Genomic DNA, 21,227 nt, shown 5'->3' with positions numbered 1-21,227 from the left:
GCCGCCTCCGGTGCTCTGGGGGGGGGGGTTGGGGTGGGGGGGGGTCACAGACAGAACGACTCCGGGTGCAGCTCTAACAAGGTTTATTTGCTGTCCCCCCGCTGCTGCCGGGTGCTGTTGTAGATGATGCTGTTGTAGCCCTCCCTGTTGCGAGCGATCTCAATGGCAAAGAACTGAATCCTGGTGGCTGGGAGAGGGGAGGGGAGCGTCAGTGGGGGGCAGCGGGACCCACAGCTCAGGGGTAAAGGGGAGGGGGGACACGGGTGCCCAACTGAGCCCATGGATAAAGGATGGGGGACAGTGACACCCAACTGATCGCGTGGGTAAAGGATGGGAGGCAAGCAGGGATGATGATGGGGGATGCTGGAACCCAAGTGGGACTGTGGATAAAGGATGGGGGGCACTGGTAGCCAACTGGGCCTATGGGTAGTGATGGGGGATGCTGGAACCCAACTGGGACTGTGGATAAAGGATGGGGGATGCTGGAACCCAACTGGTGCCATAGATAAAGGATGGGGGACAATGACACCCAACCGATCCCGTGGATAAAGGATGGGAGGCACCCATGGATAATGGTGGGGAACAGTGGGACCCAACTGGGCCCATGGATTACGATGGGGGATGCTGGTTCCCAACTGCCCCACAGATCAAGTGGGGGAGTTACTGGGACCCAACTGGGCTCATGGATTACGATGGAGGATGCTGGTACCCAACTGCCCCACGGATCAAGTGTGGGGGTTACTGGGACCCAACTGGGCTCATGGATTACGATGGGGGATGCTGGTACCCAACTGCCCCACGGATCAAGGATGAGAAATATTGGTACCCAACTGCCCCACGGATAAAGATGGGGGATCCGGGTACCCAACTGGGCCCATGGATAAAGGGGGGGGGATGATGGTACCCAACAGCCCCGTGGATGGGAGGAGGCACAGGCGGTGTTCTCAGTACCGAAGATGGTGTTCTCAGGGCTGTACCCCCCCCGGCAGTCCAGGCGCAGCAGGGTGCCGTAGTTGAAGTCCTCCACCACCCCCTCGAATTGCAGACAGAACGGCCGCCACTTCTGTGGGAGCAGCAGTGCCGGGGGGGGGAGGGGGGGTCACAGCCCCCAACCCCACCCATGGGTAGGGATGAGTGTGGGACCCCCCCCCCCCAAGCACCCACCTCCTTTGCCGGCTCTGATTTGAGCTCCTCGGGGTCCAACACGTCCACCCGCAGCCCCCCAAAGGCCTTCCTGAACTCCCCATAGATCTGCTCGTCCACTTTGGTGAGCGTCAGGAATTTGGGATCCACCGAGGAGATGAGCTGTGGGGATTTGGGGGGGGGGGAGGAACACAGGACACAGGAGGTAGGGCCCCCAGTTCTATGGGGGGGGGGGTCCCAGGATGGAGGCGCAGCCCCTCTGAAGCCTTACATTGAAGTAGACCTCGGCGTGCTGGGAGGCTCGCATGGCCCACAGCATCTCCACGTTGGGCTGCAGGGATGGCGCAGAGTCAGGGGGTCCCCCAATAACCCCCAGCCCCTGTACACCCCCCCAGAACCCCCCATCCCCAGTACCCCCCCCCCATTCCCAGTTCCCACCCCCTCCATACCCACCCAGCACTGGAACCCCCCCAGTACCCAGTATTTCCCCAACCATATTCCACTCCCTAACGCTCCCCCGATGCCCCCCAATGCCCCCCCCCCACTACCTCCCTTGCTGCCCCCCCCCCGATAACCCACAGGTACCCCCCCACGTGCCCCCACGTGCTCCACTCGGTACCCCCCCACGTCCCCCCCCATTGCTGCCCCCTCCCCAATACCCCCCATGTGCCCCCCCCCAGTGTTCCCCTACGTGCCCCCCACCCCCCTCCCTGTACCCCCCCGCGCCCCCCACTCACATCGTTCCCATAGGCTTCAGCTGGCAGCGACAACGCGTGAGCGGCCGCGGCGGCCTCACCGGGTCCCTATGGAGGAGGGGAGAAAGGGGGGGGGAGAGGCGGCTCAGGGACCCGCACCCCCCCCCCCTCGACCCGGACCAGACTCCCCCCAAACCCCCCCCACCCCACCAGCGCCGCCGCCATCGCTCCTTGCTGGAGTGCGCATGCGCGTGAGGGGGGGGGCGGAGTCTGGGGGGTGGCACATGGCTGTGTTGGGGGGGGGGGTGCTCAGCTGCGCGCAATGATCACCTGTTGAGAGCCAGGTGGAGGGGCACTAATTAACGGGGGGGGGGGGGGGTCCGTGCCCCTATAAGCGGCCGGGTGGGCGCGGGGGGGGATGTTGCTTCTTCTGCTGCGGTGCTCGTGGTGAGTCCCGGCGCTGTGCCTGCGGTGCGATGTGTGGGGCTGGGGGGGGTCTCGGATAAGTCTGAGCCCCCCCACTACGCCGTGTCCTTCCGTCCTTCCCCCCAGCCCAGGAGCGATGTCCCTTTCTGAGAGCATTGGCACCAAATCCGAGAAGCCCATGTCCTTTATTTGGGGTGAGTCCCTTCTTCATCCCTGTGGAAGGCACGCTTTGGGGGGGGGGTCTCCTGCTGACCCCCCCGATGTACGCAGGCTGTGAGCTGAGCAGCGAGCGGAGCTCCTGCACCTTCCAGGTGCCCGAGGAATGGCAATGCGAGCAGCAGCTGGCGCTGCGAACGGTACGTCCGGGTGTGTGGGGGGGTCCTATAGGTTGGGGGGGGGTCTTATGGGGGGGGGCTGTGTGCGTTCCCATAGATCTGCCTCGGGGAGAAGGCGCGGGATGAGTTCCACGTGGTGGAGGTGGTGCCGAACGAGGAGGGCGCGGTGCCGTTGGCCACGCTGAAACCGTCGGTGCTGCCCATGGTGAGTGTTTGGGGGGGGCGGGGGGGGGGTCTGGGGGTGGGGAGGCTTTGCTGCCCCGTGTTTTCTCTTTACGTTCCAGGCCACGCTGGTCGGAGTGGAGCTGACGCCGCCCGTCACTTTCCGGCTCCGCGCGGGGTCCGGCCCGGTGTACATCAGCGGGCAGCACGTGTCCTGTGAGCGCCGGGTGCGGGGCTCTGCGGGACGCCCCATAGCGGCTCCCCCCGCCATCAGCACGGCCTTTATTTCCCCCCCCCCCCCCCCCAATAGTGGTGCCCGACCTGTCCTGGGAAGAGGAGGAAGAAGAGGAAGAAGAAGTGGAGGAAGAAGAGGAGACCCCCGAGGTTCCCCCCTCGAGGGGCCAAGCGGCCAAAAAGGGCCACGCTGCCAAGGTAGCCCTGCCAGGACCCTGAGCCCAGCCCCACAGCACCCTTCTCCATGGGGAGGGGGGGGGTCCTGACTTCCCTCCCCCAATCTCTTTTTACCCCCCTGCAGAAGAGGCGACTGGAGAAGGAGGCTGAGCTGTGAGTACAGCACACAGAATCCCCCCCCCCAGCCCCCCATCGGCACCCCATAACCACCTTCCCCCCCTCCTCCATCCAGGAACAACACCTCCCCCGAGGAGCCTCTGTCCAGCAAGGTGAGGAGCTGCACCCCCCGATTTTTCCCACCCCCCATATTTTGCTCCTATGGGTTGGCTGTGATGCTCTGCTCCCTTTTTTTTTCCCCATAGGGCCGAGGAGGCGGCCGGGGCAGGAAGGCAGCAGCCAGGAGCTGAGCTGCAATGGGTGCACACCAGGGGAGGGGCAATGGGATGTGACCCCCCCCCCCCCTTTGTACCCCTACAGCCCCAACGTGTGGCTGCACCTGTGAGCTCCTCTCCCCTTTTCCTTCCAAGATTCACTGCAGGAGGAAGCTGGAAATCTGCTCTTCTTCCTCAATAAAGGCTCTGTTTTGCACTCAGGGCTCTCTGTGCTGGATGGGGGGGGTGCAGGTGTGTCCCCCATCCTGGGCTCTGTTAGGAGTGAGGGGGTCCTCCACCCCCCCCCCCTCCCCATTATGTCCCACCTGCGGTGCCAAGTGCCACAGGGAATAGCAGGGGGTCCAAACCCACTGAGCTGGCTGTGGGGCAGGCATGGGGGGGGGGGTCTTCAGCATGGTGGGGGCTTTGCTGTGCTGTAGATCGGCCTTAAGAGGCCCCCCCAGCCATAAAGGCACTGCTTTAGGACTGCTTTCCCCCCCCCCCGCCCCCCATGTGATGTTGGTCCCCAGGATCCTCTGCCCCAGCCTGGGGGGAAGAATTGGGAGTGATGGCAGATGGGGGGGAGGAAGGGGGGGGGGGGTCACCCATCATCTGTTTTGGGGGAGGTGGTGACACTTCACACTGTGGGACCCTTGGGGTTGGGTTTGGATTCCTACCCTGGAGGTGGGAAAGCAGCAGGGAGGAGAGGCTAATTAGTCTCATTAATTAGTGCTGCATTCATCCCCTGCTGTTCCGCAGATCCTTATTGCAGGGGGTGCGACGTTCCCATGGCTCTGCGGGGGAAACTGAGGCACGAGCACGGCTGTGAGGAGTCCTATGCTGCTGTCCCATGTGCAGACCCCTCCCTTTTACCCCCCCGGATTTATTTAAACCCCTCCCGGGGCGGAGGACCCCCCTCCCCCCCCAGCTGTGCTATAGGGCAGCTCCTCCACGGGGCTTTTTGCCCCCCCTCCTCTCTCTGTGCATTCGGGACGTTCTGCCCCCACCACCCCAATATCAGCTCTGAGCTCTGGCTGTCCGGGCACGGGACCCCATGCCCCCCCCCAATTTTCCCCTCTTTCCCCCCCCCCGCCCCCAACGGCTGCTGCGGTGCCCCCGGTGCTCGGAGAGGCGCTCAAACATCTGCGAGGCCGCCCCAGCAATTAACGCGTTTTAATCACTCCGCTGTTTCCTTCGAGTCCGTTTTAGGCGTCATCCTTCGGATGTGGGAACCGCCGTGCAAATCAAAGCCGCCTCTCCGCTGCCCCAACCCGGGACCCCCCACGTCTCCCACCCTCGCCCCCTCCCCATCCCTGCGCTCCCGGCGCGCTTTGGTCCTTCGCCCCATCGGACGGAGCGTCACAGCGGTACCCACCGCCCCCTCTGCCCACCCGGTGGGGCTGTGCTCCCCCCCCCAGTTGCTTTTGTGCCCGGGGGGGGATTTAATGATGTAGGGTGGCACCGCTTTGAGGAGGAAATGATAACAGCCGGAGTTGGACGAAGCTCTGGGGCGGAGCGGCACCCCCGGCGATTGGGGTCGAACGACGCGCGGTGCTGCGGCTCCATTCCTTTCTCACCCCGTTCCCTTCGGCCCCGCAGCCCCCGCTCCCCCTTCCCGCAGGAATCCGATGCGTTCTTGAAAGGAGGAAGGAAGGGGTCCCCGCCGCCCCCTCCCCAAAGCTCCAAAGGTTGGAGGGCTTCCCTTCGTGTCATCTCCGCTTTCGTTTTTCCCCGTCCCTTTTTCTCTCCGACCCCCTCCTCTCTCTTTCCTTTCAGGGTTTTCTCCTTCCTCCCTTCTCTTCTCGACTCCCCCCCCAGGACAGAAGGGGCTCGGAAGGGTGAGTCCTTAATTATGGCCGGGGATGACAAACCCACCCTGCTCCTTTCTTGTGTATTGAGGTGAGAGCCGGGGGTGGGAGGGGGCGGGTGGGGCTTTGGGGAGAGAAAGTGCTCTGGAGGGCATCCGCAGAGCCGCCCCCACGGGATGGGAACGCGACGCTGGAGGGGGGGGGAGCAGGAGGGTGTGCATCTAGGGTGCGGTGCTCAGCTCTCATCCTTGTGTGTGGGGTACCCAAAATCAGGGGCTGTCTGGAACTGGGGGTGCCAGGGACCCAAGCTGTACCCATTAGCGGGGGGTACCCGGCATCGAGGGGTGTCTGGGGGGTACCCGGCCCCCGGGGGGCAACAGTGGCACGGGCTGCCTGGAACTGGTGGGTACCCAGCTCCCAGGGGTCCTGGTGCCCAGGGGTACCTTGCATAGAGGGTCTCCCAGTGCCAAGGGGAGGGGGGGTCATCATAGGGGGTGCGTGGTGCACCTAAAGGGCTCCCAGTGCCTCCCAGTGCCACGGGGTCCCTGGCACCAAGGGATACTGAGATCCCGTAGGGCTCCCCAACACCGAGGGATACCCAACGGGGTGCCCATCCCCCAGGGATGCCCATCACTCAGGGGTCCCTGGACCCGGTGGGTTCCCAACGCCCAGGGGTATCCACCACCTCTCCACCACCCGGGGGTCCTCGCGGGGTACCCCGGACCCAGGGCCGCCCCCTGCGACCCCGCCCCACCGGAGCAGCGCTTGGGGCGGGGGGCAGCCGCTGCACAGCCGGGCTGCAGGCGTCGCATCCTCCTCCTCTTCCTCCACCTCCACCACCACCTCCTCCTCCTCCTCCTCCTCCTCCCGCGAGGCCGCAGGCGGCTCCCGCACACCCTGAGCGCTCGGCTGCAGCCGGTTGCGGCGGGAGGCGGTCGCTGTAGCAACGCGGTGCTGCGCAGGGGAGGGATGCGGGGCGCGGGGATGGGAACCGGCCGACGGGAGAAGCGGCGAGCTGAGGGTCCTGCGCTGCCCTGAAGGTACGGCCCTGCGCGCCCCCCCCCCCCCCCCCCCCGTTTTATCCCCCCCCAGCGCCGGGGCCTGGCTCTGAAAGGCACGGCAGGGATGCGCGGTGACCCCGTGGGGGCTCTCGGAACGAATCCGTGAGTTGTTTTGGTGGGCGCACAGCAGCTGGGTGTGTTGGGGGGGGGGGGGGAGGATGGGGGGTGTTGCTCTGTTGCTGCCGTGGTGCTGAGCCCACAGCTGGAGGAGCTGCTGCTGCACGGGTGGTGCCGGGCAGCTGCTGCGGTCGTTTTCACGCTTGAGAAACTGGGTTAGCGCGGGGGGAGGCGGCTGCGGGCCGGGCTGCTGATGGGAATGGGGCTGGGGGGGGTCGTGCGGGGGGCGCGCCGGCACTGCGGGGCTTGGGGGGGGGAGCTGGGTTTGGTCTGTGAGCTTCGGTGGCCTTGGAACCAAAGGGAGCGTGTGTGCATCCCCCGTGTGTGCGTCCAACCCCACGGGTGCATCTCGTGTGCATTTCCACGCATGCATCCCTGCGTGTGTGCAGCCTGCATCACCAGGTGCATCTCTCTGCATGCATCCGTGTGTGTGCAACCTCACGCCTGCAGCCCCCATGCGTGCATCCTTGTGCGTTTCTACGTGTGCATCTCCCCCATGTGTGCATCCCTGTGTGAGCGTGCATCCCTCCGGCTGCATCCCCACCCGTGCAGCCCCTCCTGCATCCCTCCGGAGGGTCTCCCTTGAGCCAGGAGGGAAAGCGAGGCAGCGCTGAGTGCAGCTGCATGCAGAGGCCGCACAGCAGCAGCTCCGCCACCTGCATCCCCTGCAGGGCACCAGGAGCAGCCCCAAAGTCCCCATGCTGCAGCACCAGCGCAGCCCCAATGGTGCAGTGCTGCGTTTTGGGCCAGATCCCGGTGCTGGGGGGCACGGGGGGGGGAGGGGGCACAAGATTTGGGGTGCAGAGGGCGTGCTCTCATATTGCCCAGCTCTGTGCTGCATGCAGGGTGGGGCAGCAGGGGTGGGTGATGGGGGGGGGTGCAGCAGAGCAGCACCCTCAGCTCTGGGCCTTGCAGCTGGAAATCCTCCTTGCCCCCCCCCCAAAACATGGAACTATGTGGGGTGCTGACCCCCCTCCCACCTCCTTCCTTGCAGTGCACCGACCCCCCCCATCCCCATTTTGCATCAGGGCGATGCTGTGGAGCACCTACCCGCACCCCCCCCCGCCTCCTCCCGCTCCCCCCCCCCCCCCCCCCCCCGTGAATTCCGCACCGGAGGGCGATGCAGCGCTCCGTCCCCTCCCTCTTTGTGCCGGGGAAGCGCCAATATGCTTCGTCATGATGCCGGCTAATTCTCCTCTTGTTCCGAAAGCGACTGAGCCAGCAGCAGCAGCAGCGCTGCCCCCCCCCCCCCCCCACCTTTCACCGCCCCCCCGCACCGCACCGCGCTCTTATCGCTGCGCTCCCTGCGCTGCGCGATACCGGCCTCAGGAGCGCAGGGGGGGGGGGGGGGGGGTTCGCAGAGCGGCGGGGGGGGGTTTTGCAGCAGGGTGGGCCGCTCCCCCCCCCCTTTTCTCACCCTGCCCCCCCCGCCCCGCCGGCTGGAGGTGTGCGTTAGGTGAGTGGCGTCGCTGCGGTGGTTCCGTTAATTGCGTTCGTTTGTGGCTGCCGCGCTCGTGCCGTTGTTTGTTGTGGTCTTTGGGGGGGGGGGGGGGGGAAGAAAAGGGTGGGGGGAAGGGGGGCGGCAGGGGGGGGGGCAGATCTGTCTTTTATTTTTCCCTGGGGGGAGCTGCAGTGCGTTGCTGTGCTCGGGCGGATCCCCGGCCTCAGGGCTGGTGGGGGGGGGGGGGGGCACGGAGACGGCGCGGGCGGTGACCCAAGGAGGGGATGGGGGGACACGGAGATGGGGGGGGTGCAGCCCCCCAGCCCCCCCCCCCCCCAACCCCAAAAGCAGAGTGGTTCTGCTGGGGCCCCGTCCGCACCTGCTTCACCCCCAGGGGATTTCCCTGCCCCATTCCTTGGGGACGCCGCAGTCCCCGCCCCCCCCCCATGGGACATCGGCACCAGTCACACCGGTGCAGTGAGTTTGTGGGGTCTCAGCGCTGTTCTGGGGTGGGGGGGGGGGTACAGGTGCCTCCTGTAACCGCTCCCCCTCCCCCCCAGCTGCGGTAGGATCGATGCTCCCTGCCCTGCAGCACGGTGTGGATATGGCACTCGGGCTCTGGTTGTAGGGCGCGCTATGGGGCTTCTCCCCCCTCCCCGAGCCCGCTGTGGGGCCGTGGGCGTGCGGGGCCGCTGGTCGGGCAGGGCTAAGCCTGCTCAGAGCGGGGCCACTAGCTGCCACCTCACCCCATCCCACCCCCACCGGGTGGTCGCCCAGTGGTGCCGGCCTCGTGGTGCCCGCAGCGCTGTGGGGCGTCACACGGCACCGGGATTTTGGGGCGCGCCGGGATCGGGGACGTCCCCACCTCCGCCCGGTCCCTGCGGGCCCCTCCGCGTGTGGGATGAGCGGGTTAATCCCACCCTAAGCCCAGATTAGGGGCCACGTGAGCCCGGGCTGCAGCGTGGCCATCGGGGCCGGGGGGGGTCGCGCGACCCCAAATCCCGAATTTGGGGCTATTTGGGGTCGGGATGTGCGGTGCGTCCATGAGTTCGGGACTTTTGGGGAGGAGGTTGGAGCGCGGAGGGGCTGAGGAGGGGAAACGTTCCCTGGGGGGGGGGGCAGGGGGCTGTCACCTCTTTCCAAGGATGGGGAAACTGAGGCACGCGGTGCCCCGTGAGCGCAGCTCCCATTTGTGGGGTTGGTGCGGAAGGGACGGGGCTGAGCGGGCCGTGGGGAACCGGACACCCGGCACCGCGATCGGGTTGCTGGCCCGGCGGCACCTCGGGGTAGGGGGGGGGGGGGGATGGGGGGGCGGTGCTGGGGGTGTTTGTTCCGTACTGGGGGGGACCGGGAAGTGCCGGATGTCGGGAACCGGCTGTGTGGGGAACTTGTGACCCCCCCTCCCACCCCCCCCAATGCTGGCTGGGAGCCGCGGGGCGAGCGTGGAAACGGCGGTGTGCTGAGCTATGGGGGGGTGGGGGGGGAAGGCTGTGGTGTTCCTCCTGGGGGGGTGGGGCTCTCCTGGGGGGGCTCTTCCTGCTGCTTTGGGGCGGGGGGGGTGACACTGAGCCTGGCCCTTTGCCCGGGGCTGAGTGCTGATGGCTTTGGCGGCTGTGAAATGTCAAATCCGGATTTCCTCGTGCTGGGGTCGGGGCGGGGGGGGGGGGGGGCAGCACCCCTGCATCCCATCAACCCCCCCCTTTCTTCCCCACGTGGTCTGTCCACCCGTTCATCTGTCCGTTTGTCCATCTATCCATCCACCTGTCTGTCTGTCCATGCCCCCAGCGGAATGCTCAGTGTCCCCCCCCCCTTCCCGGCCCCCCAAGCTGTGTCCCCTAACCCCGCTCCTGGCCCCCGGCTACGGCCATCCCTTATCTCCAACGACCTGCAGCCATTTGGGGGGGTTGCTGTGGGGCGGCGGCTCTGTGCACCCCATAGATAACAGATAACGTGTCCCCACGTCCCCTATCCGGGGGGGCTTCACCCTTCACCCCGCTTTGGCATTGCTTTCCTCACCCCTTTGCTTCCTGCACCCCCCCCTCCCCCCTTCCCCTACAGACCGCACGGAGGGGCTTTGGGCTGTGGGGTTTGGGGCAGCCCCACGGTGGGGGCTTTGGGATACAGGATTTTGTGCTGGGGGGGGGGGCTGTAGGTTTGGGGCTGGGTGCCCGTGTTACAGCCCAGCGCGAGGTGTTTTCCCAAACGCTCTCCCACCCGAAAGGAAAAGTTTGGAGGAAAATGGGGAATTTTCTCCTTTGTTGGTCCCATTGTGGGCTCGGAGCCGTCCCGCTGCCGCTGGAGCCTTCTGGAGCCCTCTGACAAAAGGGTTCCGTTAATTTTCCGTTAATTCATCAGCTCTGCTCCTCTTCCAGCCCTCGTCAGCATCATCCCCGTGCCCGCAGCCCCACATTCGGACCCCATTCGCCCCCCCGGCTCCATTGCAGCAGCAGCAGCCGCAGCCCAGCGCCGCCGGAGCGCCCAGAGGGATGCGGACCCACAGACACAGCGGTGAGCGGGGGGGTCCCGACCCCTCCCCCCCGCGCCTCCCCCGCGCCCCTCGCAGGACCCGCAGCCCCTCTTCCCTCTGCGGTTATCCCACCGCCCACGGATGGGTGCTGGGTGCTGGGTGCTCGCCCCTAAACCTTTGCTCCCCCCGCACCCCTTGCAGGACCCTGTGACTGACGCAGCCCCCCCGGCGCACAGCTGAATGGAAAGGGTGCAGAAGGTAAGGGGGGTTGCGGGGGGGTTGGTTGTTATCATATGGACGCCTGTGGGACACCTCCTTGCACGGCTGTGGGGCAGCCTTCCTCCTCCTCCTCCTCCTCCTCCTCCCAGCCTGGCAGCCCCATCTAGCGGCCCTCCCCATCCTCTCCATGCGTCCCCGACCCCTGAATCTCAGTGCTGCCCTCCCAGCCCACCCCAAATCTTTGCACCCCGTCAGACCCCAAATCTTTGCACCCAAAGAGAACTTTGCCCCAAATGTCCCGTTTTTATTTATTTTTTTTCTCTTCCCCAGCAACCGCTGACCTCCCCTGGGAGCGTCTGCTCCTCGCGCGGCTCCAGCGTCCCCGGATCGCCGTCCAGCATCGTGGTGAGCTGCCTCCCCCATGGGCACCCCAACCTTCCATCCCAAACCCCAAAAGGACGCTGTGTTCCCATTCCCCCATGGACACCCCAACCTTCCATCCCAAACCCCAAAAGGACGCTGTGTTCCCATTCCCCCATGGACACCCCAACCTTCCATCCCAAACCCCAAAAGGACGCTGTGTTCCCATTCCCCCACGGGCACCCCAACCTTCCATCCCAAACCCCAAAATGACGCTGTGTTCCCATTCCCCCCTGGACACCCCAACCTTCCATCCCAAACCCCAAAACGACGCTGTGTTCCCATTCCTCCATGGACACCCCAACCTTCCATCCCAAACCCCAAAAGGACACTGTGTTCCCATCCGTCCATGGGCACCCCAACCTTCCATCCCAAACCCCAAAAGGACGCTGTGTTCCCATTCCCCCATGGGCACCCCAACCTTCCATCCTGAACCCCAAAAGGACACTGTGTTCCCATTCCCCCATGGGCACCCCAACCTTCCATCCCAAACCCCAAAAGGACACTGTGTTCCCATCCCTCCATGGACACCCCAACCTTCCATCCCAAACCCCAAAAGGACACTGTGTTCCCATTCCCCCATGGCAACCCCAACCTTCCATCCCAAACCCCAAAATGACGCTGTGTTCCCATCCCTCCATGGAAACCCCACTATTCCCATCCCCTACCCCAAAATAACGGTGTTATCCCATCCCTCCATGGAAACCCCACTATTCCCATCCCCTACCCCAAAATAATGGTGTTATCCCATCCCTCCACGGACATCCTGACCCCAAAATAATGGTATTATCCCATTCCCCCATGGAAACCCCACTATTCCCATCTGTACCCCAAAACGACGCTGTGTTCCCATCCCTCCATGGAAACCCCACTATTCCCATCTGTACCCCAAAATAACGGTGTTATCCCATCCGTCCATGGAAACCCCACTATTTCCATCCCTGCCCCAAAATAACGGTGTTATCCCATCCCTCCATGGAAACCCCACTATTCCCATCCCTACCCCAAGATAACGGTGTTATCCCATCCGTCCATGGACACCCCACTATTCCCATCCGTACCCCAAAATGACGGTGTTTTCCCATCCCTCCGCGGACACCCCAACCTTCCCGCCCCAGACCCCAAAACAACACTGTGTTCCCATCCCTCCATGGAAACCCCACTATTCCCATCCCTGCCCCAAAATAACGGTGTTATCCCATCCGTCCATGGAAACCCCACTATTCCCATCCCTCCATGGACACCCCACTATTCCCATCTGTACCCCAAAATGACGCTGTTATCCCATCCCTCCGCGGACACCCCAACCTTCCCACCCCAGACCCCCAAACCGCGCCGTTCCCCCCCCCCCCCCCAGGCCAAGATGGACAACGAGGTGCTGGGCTACAAGGACCTGGCCGCCATCCCCAAGGACAAAGCGATCCTGGACATCGAGCGCCCCGACCTGATGATCTACGAGCCCCATTTCAGCTACTCCCTGCTGGAGCACTCAGAGCTGCCCCGCAGCCGCGAGGTGGGGGGGGGGGGGGTCCCCGGCCCCACGCGTCCGGCCGGGGGCCGAAATCCCAAAAGGGCGAAAGGGATGGGGGGGCACGGGAATCATTGGCTGCTTCCCTCCCGCAGCGCTCCCTGTCCCCAAAATCCATCTCTCCTCCTCCGTCCCCAGAGGTGAGCAATGGGGAGGGGGGGTCTGGGCGGGGGGGGGGGGGTTTGGGTGTGGGGTGGGCAATGGGTTTGTATATGGGATTTGGGTGTGGGGTTTGGGTGTGGGGTGGGCAATGGGGTTTGTGTATGGGATTTGGGTGTGGGGTTTGGGTATGGGGTGGGCAATGGGGTTTGTGTATGGGATTTGGGTGTGGGGTTTGGGTATGGGGTGGGCAGTGGGATTTGTGTATGGGATCTGTGTGGGGTGGGCAGTGGGGTTTGGGTGTGGGATCTGTGTGGGGTGGGCAGTGGGGTTTGGGTGTGGGATCTGTGTGGGGTGGGCAGTGGGGTTTGTATATGGGATTTGGGTGTGGGGTGGGCAATGGGATTTGTATATGGGATTTGGGTGTGGGGTGGGCAGTGGGGTTTGTATATGGGATTTGGGTGTGGGGTTTGGGTGTGGGTGGGCAGTGGGATTTGTGTATGGGATCTGTGTGGGGTGGGCAGTGGGATTTGTATATGGGATCTGTACGGGGTGGGCAGTGGGGTTTGGGTGTGGGGTTTGGGTGTGGGGTGGGCAGTGGGGTTTGTATATGGGATCTGGGTGGGGTGGGCAGTGGGGTTTGTATATGGGATCTGTGTGGGGTGGGCAGTGGGGTTTGTATATGGGATCTGTATGGGGTGAGCAGTGGGGTTTGGGTGTGGGGTGGGCAGTGGGGTTTGTATATGGGATCTGTGTGGGGTGGGCAGTGGGGTTTGTATATGGGATCTGTGTGGGGTGGGCAGTGGGGTTTGGGTGTGGGGTTTGGGTATGGGTTTGGGTGTGGGGTGGGCAGTGGGGTTTGTATATGGGATCTGGGTGGGGTGGGCAGTGGGATTTGGGTATGGAGTGGGTAGTGGGGTTTGGGTGTGGGGTTTGGGTGTGGGGTTTGGGTATGGGGTGGGCAGTGGGGTTTGGGTGTGGGGTGGGCAGTGGGTTTGGGTGTGAGGTTTGGGTATGGGATGGGCAATGGGATTTGTATATGGGATTTGGGTATGGGATGGGCAGTGAGGTTTGGGTATGGGGTTTGGGTATGGGATGGGCAGTGGGGTTTGGGTATGGGATTTATGCATGGGATGGGCATTGAGATGGTCAAATAGGATTTGGGTATGGGGTGGGTGATAGGATGGGCGTTGAGATGGGCAACGGGATTGTTATATGGGATCTGCACGTCCATCCATATGGGATGGACAGTGGGATGTGCAATGGGATTTGGGTGTGGGGTGGCAATGAGATGTGTGTGAAATGTCCATGGGATGGCAGTGGGGTGGGTAAGGGATGCACACGGGATGGGTATGGGATGTGTGCGGGTGGTGTATGGGATGTCAATGGAATGCATATGGGATGGCAATAGGATGCGTAAGGGATGCATATGGGATGGGCAGTGGGATGCACATGAGTGGTGTATGGGACGCATATGGGATGTGTGTGGGATGTGTATGGGATGCACGTGGGGTGTGTATGGGATGGCTATGGGACGTGTATGGGATGCCAGTGGGATGCACATGGGATGTGTATGAGACGTGTATGGGACGGCTATGGGACGTGTATGGGACGTCTATGGGACGTCTATGGGATGTCTATGGGATGTGTATGGGACATGTATGGGATGTCTATGGGACGTGTATGGGATGTCTATGGGACGTGTATGGGAGGCTATGGGACGTGTATGGGATGTCTATGGGACGTGTATGGGAGGCTATGGGACGTGTATGGGATGTCTATGGGACGTGTATGGGATGCACAGTGGGATGCACATGGGATGTGTATGAGACGTGTATGGGACGTCTATGGGACGTGTATGGGACGTCTATGGGACGTGTATGGGACAGCTATGGGACGTGTATGGGATGTGTATGGGATGCTATGGGATGTCTATGGGATGTCTATGGGATGTCTATGGGATGGCTATGGGATGTGTATGGGAGGCTATGGGACGTGTATGGGAGGCTATGGGACGTGTATGGGATGTCTAATGGACGTGTATGGGATGTCTAATGGACGTGTATGGGATGTGTATGGGACGTGTATGGGATGTGTATGGGACGTGTATGGGATGTGTATGGGACGTGTATGGGATGTCTAATGGACGTGTATGGGATGCACAGTGGGATGCACATGGGATGTGTATGGGACGTCTATGGGACGTCTATGGGACGTGTATGGGACGGCTATGGGACGTGTATGGGACGTCTATGGGACGTGTATGGGACGTCTATGGGACGTGTATGGGACGTCTATGGGATGTGTATGGGACATCTATGGGACGTGTATGGGACATCTATGGGACGTGTATGGGATGGCTATGAGATGTATATGGGATGTCTATGGGACGTGTATGGGATGTGTATGGGATGTCTATGGGACATGTATGGGATGGCTATGGGATGTGTATGGGACGTGTATGGGATGTCTATGGGACGTGTATGGGACGTGTATGGGACGTGTATGGGACGTGTATGGGACGTGTATGGGATGTCTATGGGACGTGTATGGGATGCTATGGGACGTGTATGGGATGGCTATGGGACGTGTATGGGATGTGTATGGGACGTGTATGGGACGTGTATGGGATGTCTATGGGACGTGTATGGGACGTGTATGGGACGTCTATGGGACGTCTATGGGACGGCTATGGGACGTCTATGGGACGTCTATGGGACGTCTATGGGATGTCTATGGGACGTCTATGGGATGAGTATGGGGGTCTCACCCTCTGCGTTCCCCCCCAGATGATCCGTGAGTGGTTGGACAGTCGGACCCCCGGCAGCGCCTCGCAGCCCCCCCCTCGCACCGCCTCCAGCGCCCCCCGCAGCAGCGTGCAGCACTTCCACCGGCCCGGTACGTCGGCGCTGCCCCCACCCCGCAGCCCCACCCCGCACCCACACTGGGAGCACTGGGATGGGGAGCTCCGGGCTTTTCCCATTTTTCAGAGACCGACACGACGGAGCTCAACATCTACAAGAAACCCCCCATCTACCGGCTGAAAGGTGAGGGGGTGGGCGCCGCGCGGGGCTCCGTGCCGTGCGCTGCCTCACCCCGCCGCGCCCCGCAGACCCCCACCCCGCAACTCACCACGGCAAGCACCTCATCGAGGATCTGATCATCGAATCCTCCAAATTCCCGGCCGCGCAGCCCCCCGACCCCAACCAACCCGCCAAGATCGAGACCGACTACTGGCCGTGCCCCCCATCCCTGGCCGTCGTGGGTAAGTGGGGGGGGACGAGGAACGGGGTGGGCGCCTGCGGGTTTGGGGTTGGGTCTCACGGCCCCTGGCGTCCCGCAGAGACGGAGTGGAGGAGGCGGATGGCCTCGAAGAGAGGGGAGGAGGAGGAGGAGGATTTGACGGAGGAGATGAAGAACCTGAGGGAGCTGCAGAGACAGGAGCTGAGCAAGGTGGGGGTGGGCGATGGGGGGGCAATGGGATGTGCGTGGGATGGGGATGGGATGGGGTGGGAGGGGGATGGGATGGGATGGGGTGTGTATGGGATGGGGATGGGTGTGTATGGGAGGGGGATGGGGATGGGATGGGGAGGGGGATGGGATGTGTATGGGATGGGATGGGGTGTGTATGGGACGGGGATGGGGATGGGATGGGAGGGGTGGATGGGATGGGATGGGGATGAGGATGGGTGTGTATGGGATGGGATGGGGATGGGGATGGGGTGTGTATGGGATGGGGATGGGGATGGGATGGGGTGTGTATGGGATGGGATGGGGATGGGATGGGATGGGGATGGGGATGGGATGGGGTGTGTATGGGATGGGGATGGGTGTGTATGGGATGGGGATGGGGATGGGTGTGTATGGGATGGGGATGGGGATGGGATGGGGATGGGGATGGGATGGGGATGGGGATGGGAGGGGGTGTGTATGGGATGGGATGGGGATGTGTATGGGGATGGGGTGTGGATGGGATGGGATGGGGATGGGATGGGATGGGGATGGGGTGTGTATGGGATGGGGATGGGGATGGGGATGGGGATGGGGTGTGTATGGGATGGGGATGGGATGTGCCATGGGATTTGTATGGGATGGGGACGGGATGTGCCATGGGATTTGTATGGGATGGGGATGGGATGTGCCATGGGATTTGTATGGGATGGGGACGGGATGTGCCATGGGATTTGTATGGGATGGGGATGGGATGTGCCATGGGATTTGTATGGGATGGGGATGGGATGTGGCATGGGCTTTGTATGGGATGTGGCATGGGATTTGCACCGGATGTGCATGAGATGGGATGGGATGTGGCATGGGATTTGTGTGGGATGGGGACGGGATGTGCCATGGGATTTGTATGGGATGGGGACGGGATGTGGCATGGGATTTGTATGGGATGGGGATGGGATGTGGCATGGGATTTGTATGGGATGGGGACGGGATGTGGCATGGGATTTGTATCGGTGGGGATGGGATGGCATGGGATGTGGCATGAGATTTGGATGGGATGGGACGGGATGTGCCATGGGATTTGTATGGGATGGGGATGGGATGTGCCATGGGATTTGTGTGGGATGGGGACGGGATGTGGCATGGGATTTGTATGGGATGGGGATGGGATGTGGCATGGGATGCACATGGGATGTGAGTGGGATGGGGACGTGATGGGACTTGCCATGGGATGCACATTGAATGGATGCAATGGGACTTGTATGGGATGTGTATGGGATGCATATGGGTACATATGGGATGCACAGTGCCAGCACACCCCTGTATCCCTTCACCCCATAGGTGACCTCGAACCTGGGGAAGCTGATCCTAAAGGAGGAGATGGAGAAATCTCTCCCCATCCGGAGGAAAACCCGTTCATTGCCAGACCGGACGCCCTTCCACACGTGTACGTGGGGTGCAGCGTCCCATAAAGACCCCTTGTATTCTCTCCAACCCCCCCACCCCCCATCGAGACCCCTTTTATCCCCCCCACCCCCTGACCACCCCTCCTCTCCCGCAGCTCTGCACATGGGCAGCTATAAGAGCTCCTCGCTGCCCGCCTCCGGCCGCAGCACCCTCACCAGGGTGAGTGGGGACACAGACCCCATAAGGACGGGATTGGGGTCGGGGTGCTGGTGGCACTGCTGGGTTTGGGGTCGGGGTGCTGGTGGCACTGCTGGTTTTGGGGTCTGGGTGGTGGTGGCACTGCTGGGTTTGGGGTTGGGGTGCTGGTGGCACAGCTGGGTTTGGGGTCAGGGTGGTGGCACTGCTGGGTTTGGGGTCAGGCTGACGACAGTACCAGGGTTGAGGTTATGGCACTGCTGGGTTCGGGGTCAGGGTTGTGGTTACTGTTGGGGTTGGGGTGGTGGTAGCGCTGGGTTTGGGGTTGGGGGCAGTTCCGGTGCTGGGTTTGGGGTTGGGGTGGTGGCAGTGCCGGGTTTGGGGTCAGGGTGGTGACAGCACTGTGTTTGGGGTCGGGGTGGTGGTAGCCCTGGGATTGGAGTTGAGGTGATGGCAGCAATGGTTTGGGGTCGGGGTTGTGGCACTGTTGGGGTCGGGGTGGTGACAGCACTGTGTTTGTGGTCACTGTGGTGGTGGCAGCGCTGGGTTTGGGGTCAGGGGGGTGGCACTGTTGGGGTGATGGCAGCAGTGAGTTTGGGGTTGAGCCGGTGGTAGTGCTGGGTTTGGGGTCGGGATGGTGATACCTCTGGGTTTGAGGATGGGGCGATGGCAGCGATGGGTTTGGGGTCAGGGTGGCAACAGTTCTGGGTTCGTGGTCAGGATGGTGGCAGTGCTGGGTTTGGGGTGATGACAGCAGTAGGTTTTGGGGTCAGGATGGTGACACCTGTTGGGTTTGGGGTTAGGATGGTGACACCTGTTGGGTTTGGGGTCAGGGTGGCAACAGTTCTGGGTTCGTGGTCAGGATGGTGGCAGTGCTGGGTTTGGGGTGATGACAGCAGTAGGTTTGGGGTCAGGATGGTGACACCTGTTGGGTTTGGGGTTAGGATGGTGACACCTGTTGGGTTTGGGGTCCAGATGGTGGAACCTGTTGGGTTTGGGGTCAGGATGGTGGAACCTGTTGGGTTTGGGGTTGGGTGGTGGCAGTGCTGGGTTTGGGGTCGGGGTGGCACTGCTGTGATGCCGTTCCCATCCCTTTGCAGCTGCAGTCAGCAGAGTTCAGCTCAGCGAGCAGCGAGAAGGGGAGTCCGGGTGAGCACCAAACTATTATGGGATGGGGACATCTTTGGGGGCTGGGGGACACCATTGGGGTTTGCCGTCACTTCGGGTCGGGGTCTGATGTGTGCCGCTCTCTCTTGCAGGGCTGCAGGTGAGCTCAGCTGGAGGATGGAGCAGGATGAGGGGGCGACGTTGGGGTGACGTTGGGGGGGTGGGGGGGTTTTGGGGTAGCGGTGCCAGGTGTGGTGCCCACGGCTGTGACCCCATATGGGGGGGTTTGTCCCTACAGAACGGCCAACGCGGACGCATGGACCGCGGCAACTCACTGCCCAGCATGCTGGAGCAGAAGGTGAGCGGGGGGTGGGATTTGGGGGGGGGGGGGGGGCAGTGAGGTTGGGGTGGGGGCCTTGGGTGGGGGGGGGTCTCACGTCCTCCCCTGTGCCCACAGATCTACCCCTATGAGATGCTGATGGTGACAAACAGGGGACGGGTGAAGCTGCCGCCCGGTGTGGACAGGACCAGGCTGGAGGTACGGGATGAGCTGTAGGGACGGAGGTGGAGGAGGGGGGGGGGGGTTGGGGGTCAGTGGGATGGGATGGGATGAGGGGGGGGTCCCAGCATCCTCTGATTGTTGTCCCCCCCCCCCCAGCGGCACCTCTCCAAGGAGGATTTCCTGCGGGTGTTCGAGATGCCCCCCGAGGAGTTCAGCAAGCTGGCGCTGTGGAAGCGCAATGAGCTGAAGAAGAAAGCCTTCCTCTTCTGACCCCCCCCCCCCGCGCCGTGTATCGCTTTAGGGCTCCCAGCTGGGTTTAATAGGACCCCCCCCATCCCCCCATAGCCCCCCCCGCCCCGGGGTGCCCCATCCCTGCTCCCCTCCTGCAGGAAAAAAAAGGGCTCTGGGGCTCCGCCGCACCGCCCCCCTCCCCGCAGCCCCACGGGGTGATGGATGGGGGGGCACGGCTCCTCCTGGGGGGGGGGGGTCTGTGCTCTGTGCCCCCCCACGCACAGGGTCAGCACCCAGGGGTGCTCCGTGCCCCCAAAGGTCTTCACCCGTCGGCCCCAAAAAGGTGGGAGGGCCTGCGGGGTGCGACTCACTGCCTGATCCACGGGTCTGTGACCCCATCCCCCCCCCCCCCCCCCCAGACCCTTTTAACACCCCCAGCCCCTCCCGTGCCACCATTCATTCACTGCCAAATCTGCCCGGCCCCACACAGAGGGCAGCGCTGGCATTGGGGGGTGGGAGCAAATGGGGTTTTTTTGGGGGAGGGGGGGGAGCAGAGCTGAGCTCGGGTTGTGTCTCTGGCTGCAAAAGGCCGTGCGGCGGGGGGCTGCAGTCGCAGCAGGACGATGGGGTGTTGCAGCGGGGGGGGGGATGCAGGGCGGCAGGGCAACGCTGCAGGGCAATGGGGCGATGCAATGGGGGGTTGCGGCAGGGATGAGGCGACGCAGCGGGGCGATGCGGCAGGGTGATGGGGCGATGCAGCGGGGCGATGCCGTAGGGGGATGGGGCGACGCTGCAGGACAGTGGGGTGATGCAGTGGGGGAAGTGCTGCAGGGCAATGGGGCAACGCATTGGGGTGATGCTGTAGGGATGGGGCGACGCAGTGGGGCCATGCAGCAGGGCAATGGGGCGATGCACTGGGGGATTGCAGCAGGGCACTGAGGCCATGCAGCGGGGCCATGCAGCAGGGCAATGGGGCGATGCACTGGGGGATTGCAGCAGGGCACTGGGGCCATGCAGCGGGGCCATGCAGCAGGGCAATGGGGCGATGCACTGGGGGATTGCAGCAGGGCACTGGGGCCATGCACTGGGGCCATGCAGTGAGGCCATGCAGCAGGACAATGGGGCGATGCACTGGGGGATTGCAGCAGGGCACTGGGGCCATGCAGTGGGGCCATGCAGTGGGGCCATGCAGCGGGGCCATGCAGCGGGACGAAGGCAGGACGCAGCACAGCGCTGCACGCAGTGCCAGCAGGGCAGGGCTGGGCAGCCCCTCCCCATCACCTCCCCATAGACGCACGACGCGGGCAGAGCCCCTCCTGCCCCCCACCTCTCCCCCCCCCCCCCACACACCCACACTTTCTGCCTCCAGACCCCGCCGGGATGTAACGAATTTATTGTCGGGATCCGCTCGGCCCATTCTCTGCCTTTCCGCCGCTACTCGACGGGCAGCGCCATCCGTGTCGGTGCACAGACGGGGTCCTTTGGGGCGGATCGCCGCCGTTCACTTTCGATGTTTTCGTTCGATTTAATTTGATTTGCCGGTGTCGGAGAATCCGTGTGAGAGTGATTATTATTATTATTATTATTATTATTTTAAATTCTTATAATTATGATATTCTATTTTTGGTTGGC

At 63.1% G+C, this 21,227-nt stretch overlaps 3 protein-coding genes across 10 annotated transcripts; 2 read left to right on the top strand and 1 right to left on the bottom strand.

Annotated features, from left to right (window-relative positions):
- Window positions 1-66: 66 nt before the first annotated feature.
- Window positions 67-2,104, bottom strand: PBDC1 (polysaccharide biosynthesis domain containing 1). 2 transcript variants are annotated; one of them, XM_085242740.1, is made up of 6 exons: window positions 2,049-2,104; window positions 1,881-1,946; window positions 1,415-1,474; window positions 1,165-1,305; window positions 905-1,063; window positions 67-187 (listed from the first exon to the last, which is right to left on the bottom strand). In XM_085242740.1, exons 1-6 carry the CDS (start codon window positions 2,061-2,063, stop codon window positions 74-76), a joined length of 555 nt encoding a protein of 184 aa, XP_085098866.1. In that variant the 5' UTR covers window positions 2,064-2,104; the 3' UTR covers window positions 67-73. The 2 variants fall into 2 exon arrangements, with proteins under 2 accessions (XP_085098866.1, XP_085098867.1); XM_085242741.1 differs by having other exon boundaries at window positions 952-1,063.
- Window positions 2,105-2,129: 25 nt separating this feature from the next.
- On the top strand, window positions 2,130-3,760 carry NPM2 (nucleophosmin/nucleoplasmin 2). 2 transcript variants are annotated; one of them, XM_085242739.1, is made up of 9 exons: window positions 2,130-2,182; window positions 2,391-2,458; window positions 2,535-2,620; window positions 2,697-2,804; window positions 2,884-2,977; window positions 3,072-3,193; window positions 3,297-3,325; window positions 3,405-3,441; window positions 3,535-3,760. In XM_085242739.1, the coding sequence occupies exons 2-9, from the start codon at window positions 2,401-2,403 to the stop codon at window positions 3,577-3,579; spliced, it is 579 nt and encodes a 192-aa protein (XP_085098865.1). In that variant the 5' UTR covers window positions 2,130-2,182; window positions 2,391-2,400; the 3' UTR covers window positions 3,580-3,760. The 2 variants fall into 2 exon arrangements, with proteins under 2 accessions (XP_085098865.1, XP_085098864.1); XM_085242738.1 differs by lacking the exon at window positions 2,130-2,182 and adding an exon at window positions 2,267-2,285.
- Window positions 3,761-5,040: 1,280 nt separating this feature from the next.
- DMTN (dematin actin binding protein) lies at window positions 5,041-21,202 on the top strand. 6 transcript variants are annotated; one of them, XR_014887971.1, is made up of 18 exons: window positions 5,041-5,231; window positions 5,320-5,381; window positions 10,343-10,478; window positions 10,639-10,695; window positions 10,987-11,061; window positions 12,434-12,589; window positions 12,700-12,744; window positions 15,493-15,601; window positions 15,694-15,750; window positions 15,816-15,968; window positions 16,047-16,156; window positions 17,495-17,600; window positions 17,715-17,779; window positions 18,856-18,904; window positions 19,015-19,068; window positions 19,161-19,220; window positions 19,320-19,400; window positions 19,521-21,202. XR_014887971.1 is itself a non-coding variant. In XM_085242862.1 (16 exons), exons 2-16 carry the CDS (start codon window positions 10,678-10,680, stop codon window positions 19,632-19,634), a joined length of 1,206 nt encoding a protein of 401 aa, XP_085098988.1. In that variant the 5' UTR covers window positions 9,637-10,478; window positions 10,639-10,677; the 3' UTR covers window positions 19,635-21,202. The 6 variants fall into 6 exon arrangements, 1 of the variants encoding a protein (XP_085098988.1); XR_014887969.1 differs by having other exon boundaries at window positions 5,320-5,442; XR_014887972.1 differs by lacking the exons at window positions 5,041-5,231; window positions 5,320-5,381 and adding an exon at window positions 5,556-6,391.
- Window positions 21,203-21,227: the final 25 nt, after the last annotated feature.

This window comes from Meleagris gallopavo, chromosome 24 (genome assembly GCF_905368555.1).
Source record: "Meleagris gallopavo chromosome 24, MGAL_WU_HG_1.1, whole genome shotgun sequence".
Classification (NCBI taxonomy): domain Eukaryota; kingdom Metazoa; phylum Chordata; class Aves; order Galliformes; family Phasianidae; genus Meleagris; species Meleagris gallopavo.
Note: the sequence above shows the minus strand (reverse complement) of the source record. Positions and strands in the feature narration are given on the sequence as shown.

What these genes read in the sequence shown, in the direction of transcription:
- PBDC1 (XM_085242740.1), bottom strand. An exon ending in ACGCCGAGGTCTACTTCAAT is followed by an intron (nt 1,306 to 1,414) that starts GTAAGGCTTCAG and finishes AAATCCCCACAG; the next exon opens with CTCATCTCCTCGGTGGATCC. An exon ending in AATCAGAGCCGGCAAAGGAG is followed by an intron (nt 1,064 to 1,164) that starts GTGGGTGCTTGG and finishes CTGCTCCCACAG; the next exon opens with AAGTGGCGGCCGTTCTGTCT.
- NPM2 (XM_085242739.1), top strand. Translation starts at nt 2,401, where the DNA reads ATGTCCCTTTCTGAGAGCATTGGCACCAAATCCGAGAAGCCCATGTCC. An exon ending in CTGGAGAAGGAGGCTGAGCT is followed by an intron (nt 3,326 to 3,404) that starts GTGAGTACAGCA and finishes TCCTCCATCCAG; the next exon opens with GAACAACACCTCCCCCGAGG. An exon ending in AGGAGCCTCTGTCCAGCAAG is followed by an intron (nt 3,442 to 3,534) that starts GTGAGGAGCTGC and finishes TTTTCCCCATAG; the next exon opens with GGCCGAGGAGGCGGCCGGGG.
- DMTN (XM_085242862.1), top strand. An exon ending in GCAGCACTTCCACCGGCCCG is followed by an intron (nt 15,602 to 15,693) that starts GTACGTCGGCGC and finishes CCCATTTTTCAG; the next exon opens with AGACCGACACGACGGAGCTC. An exon ending in GCCGCAGCACCCTCACCAGG is followed by an intron (nt 17,780 to 18,855) that starts GTGAGTGGGGAC and finishes ATCCCTTTGCAG; the next exon opens with CTGCAGTCAGCAGAGTTCAG.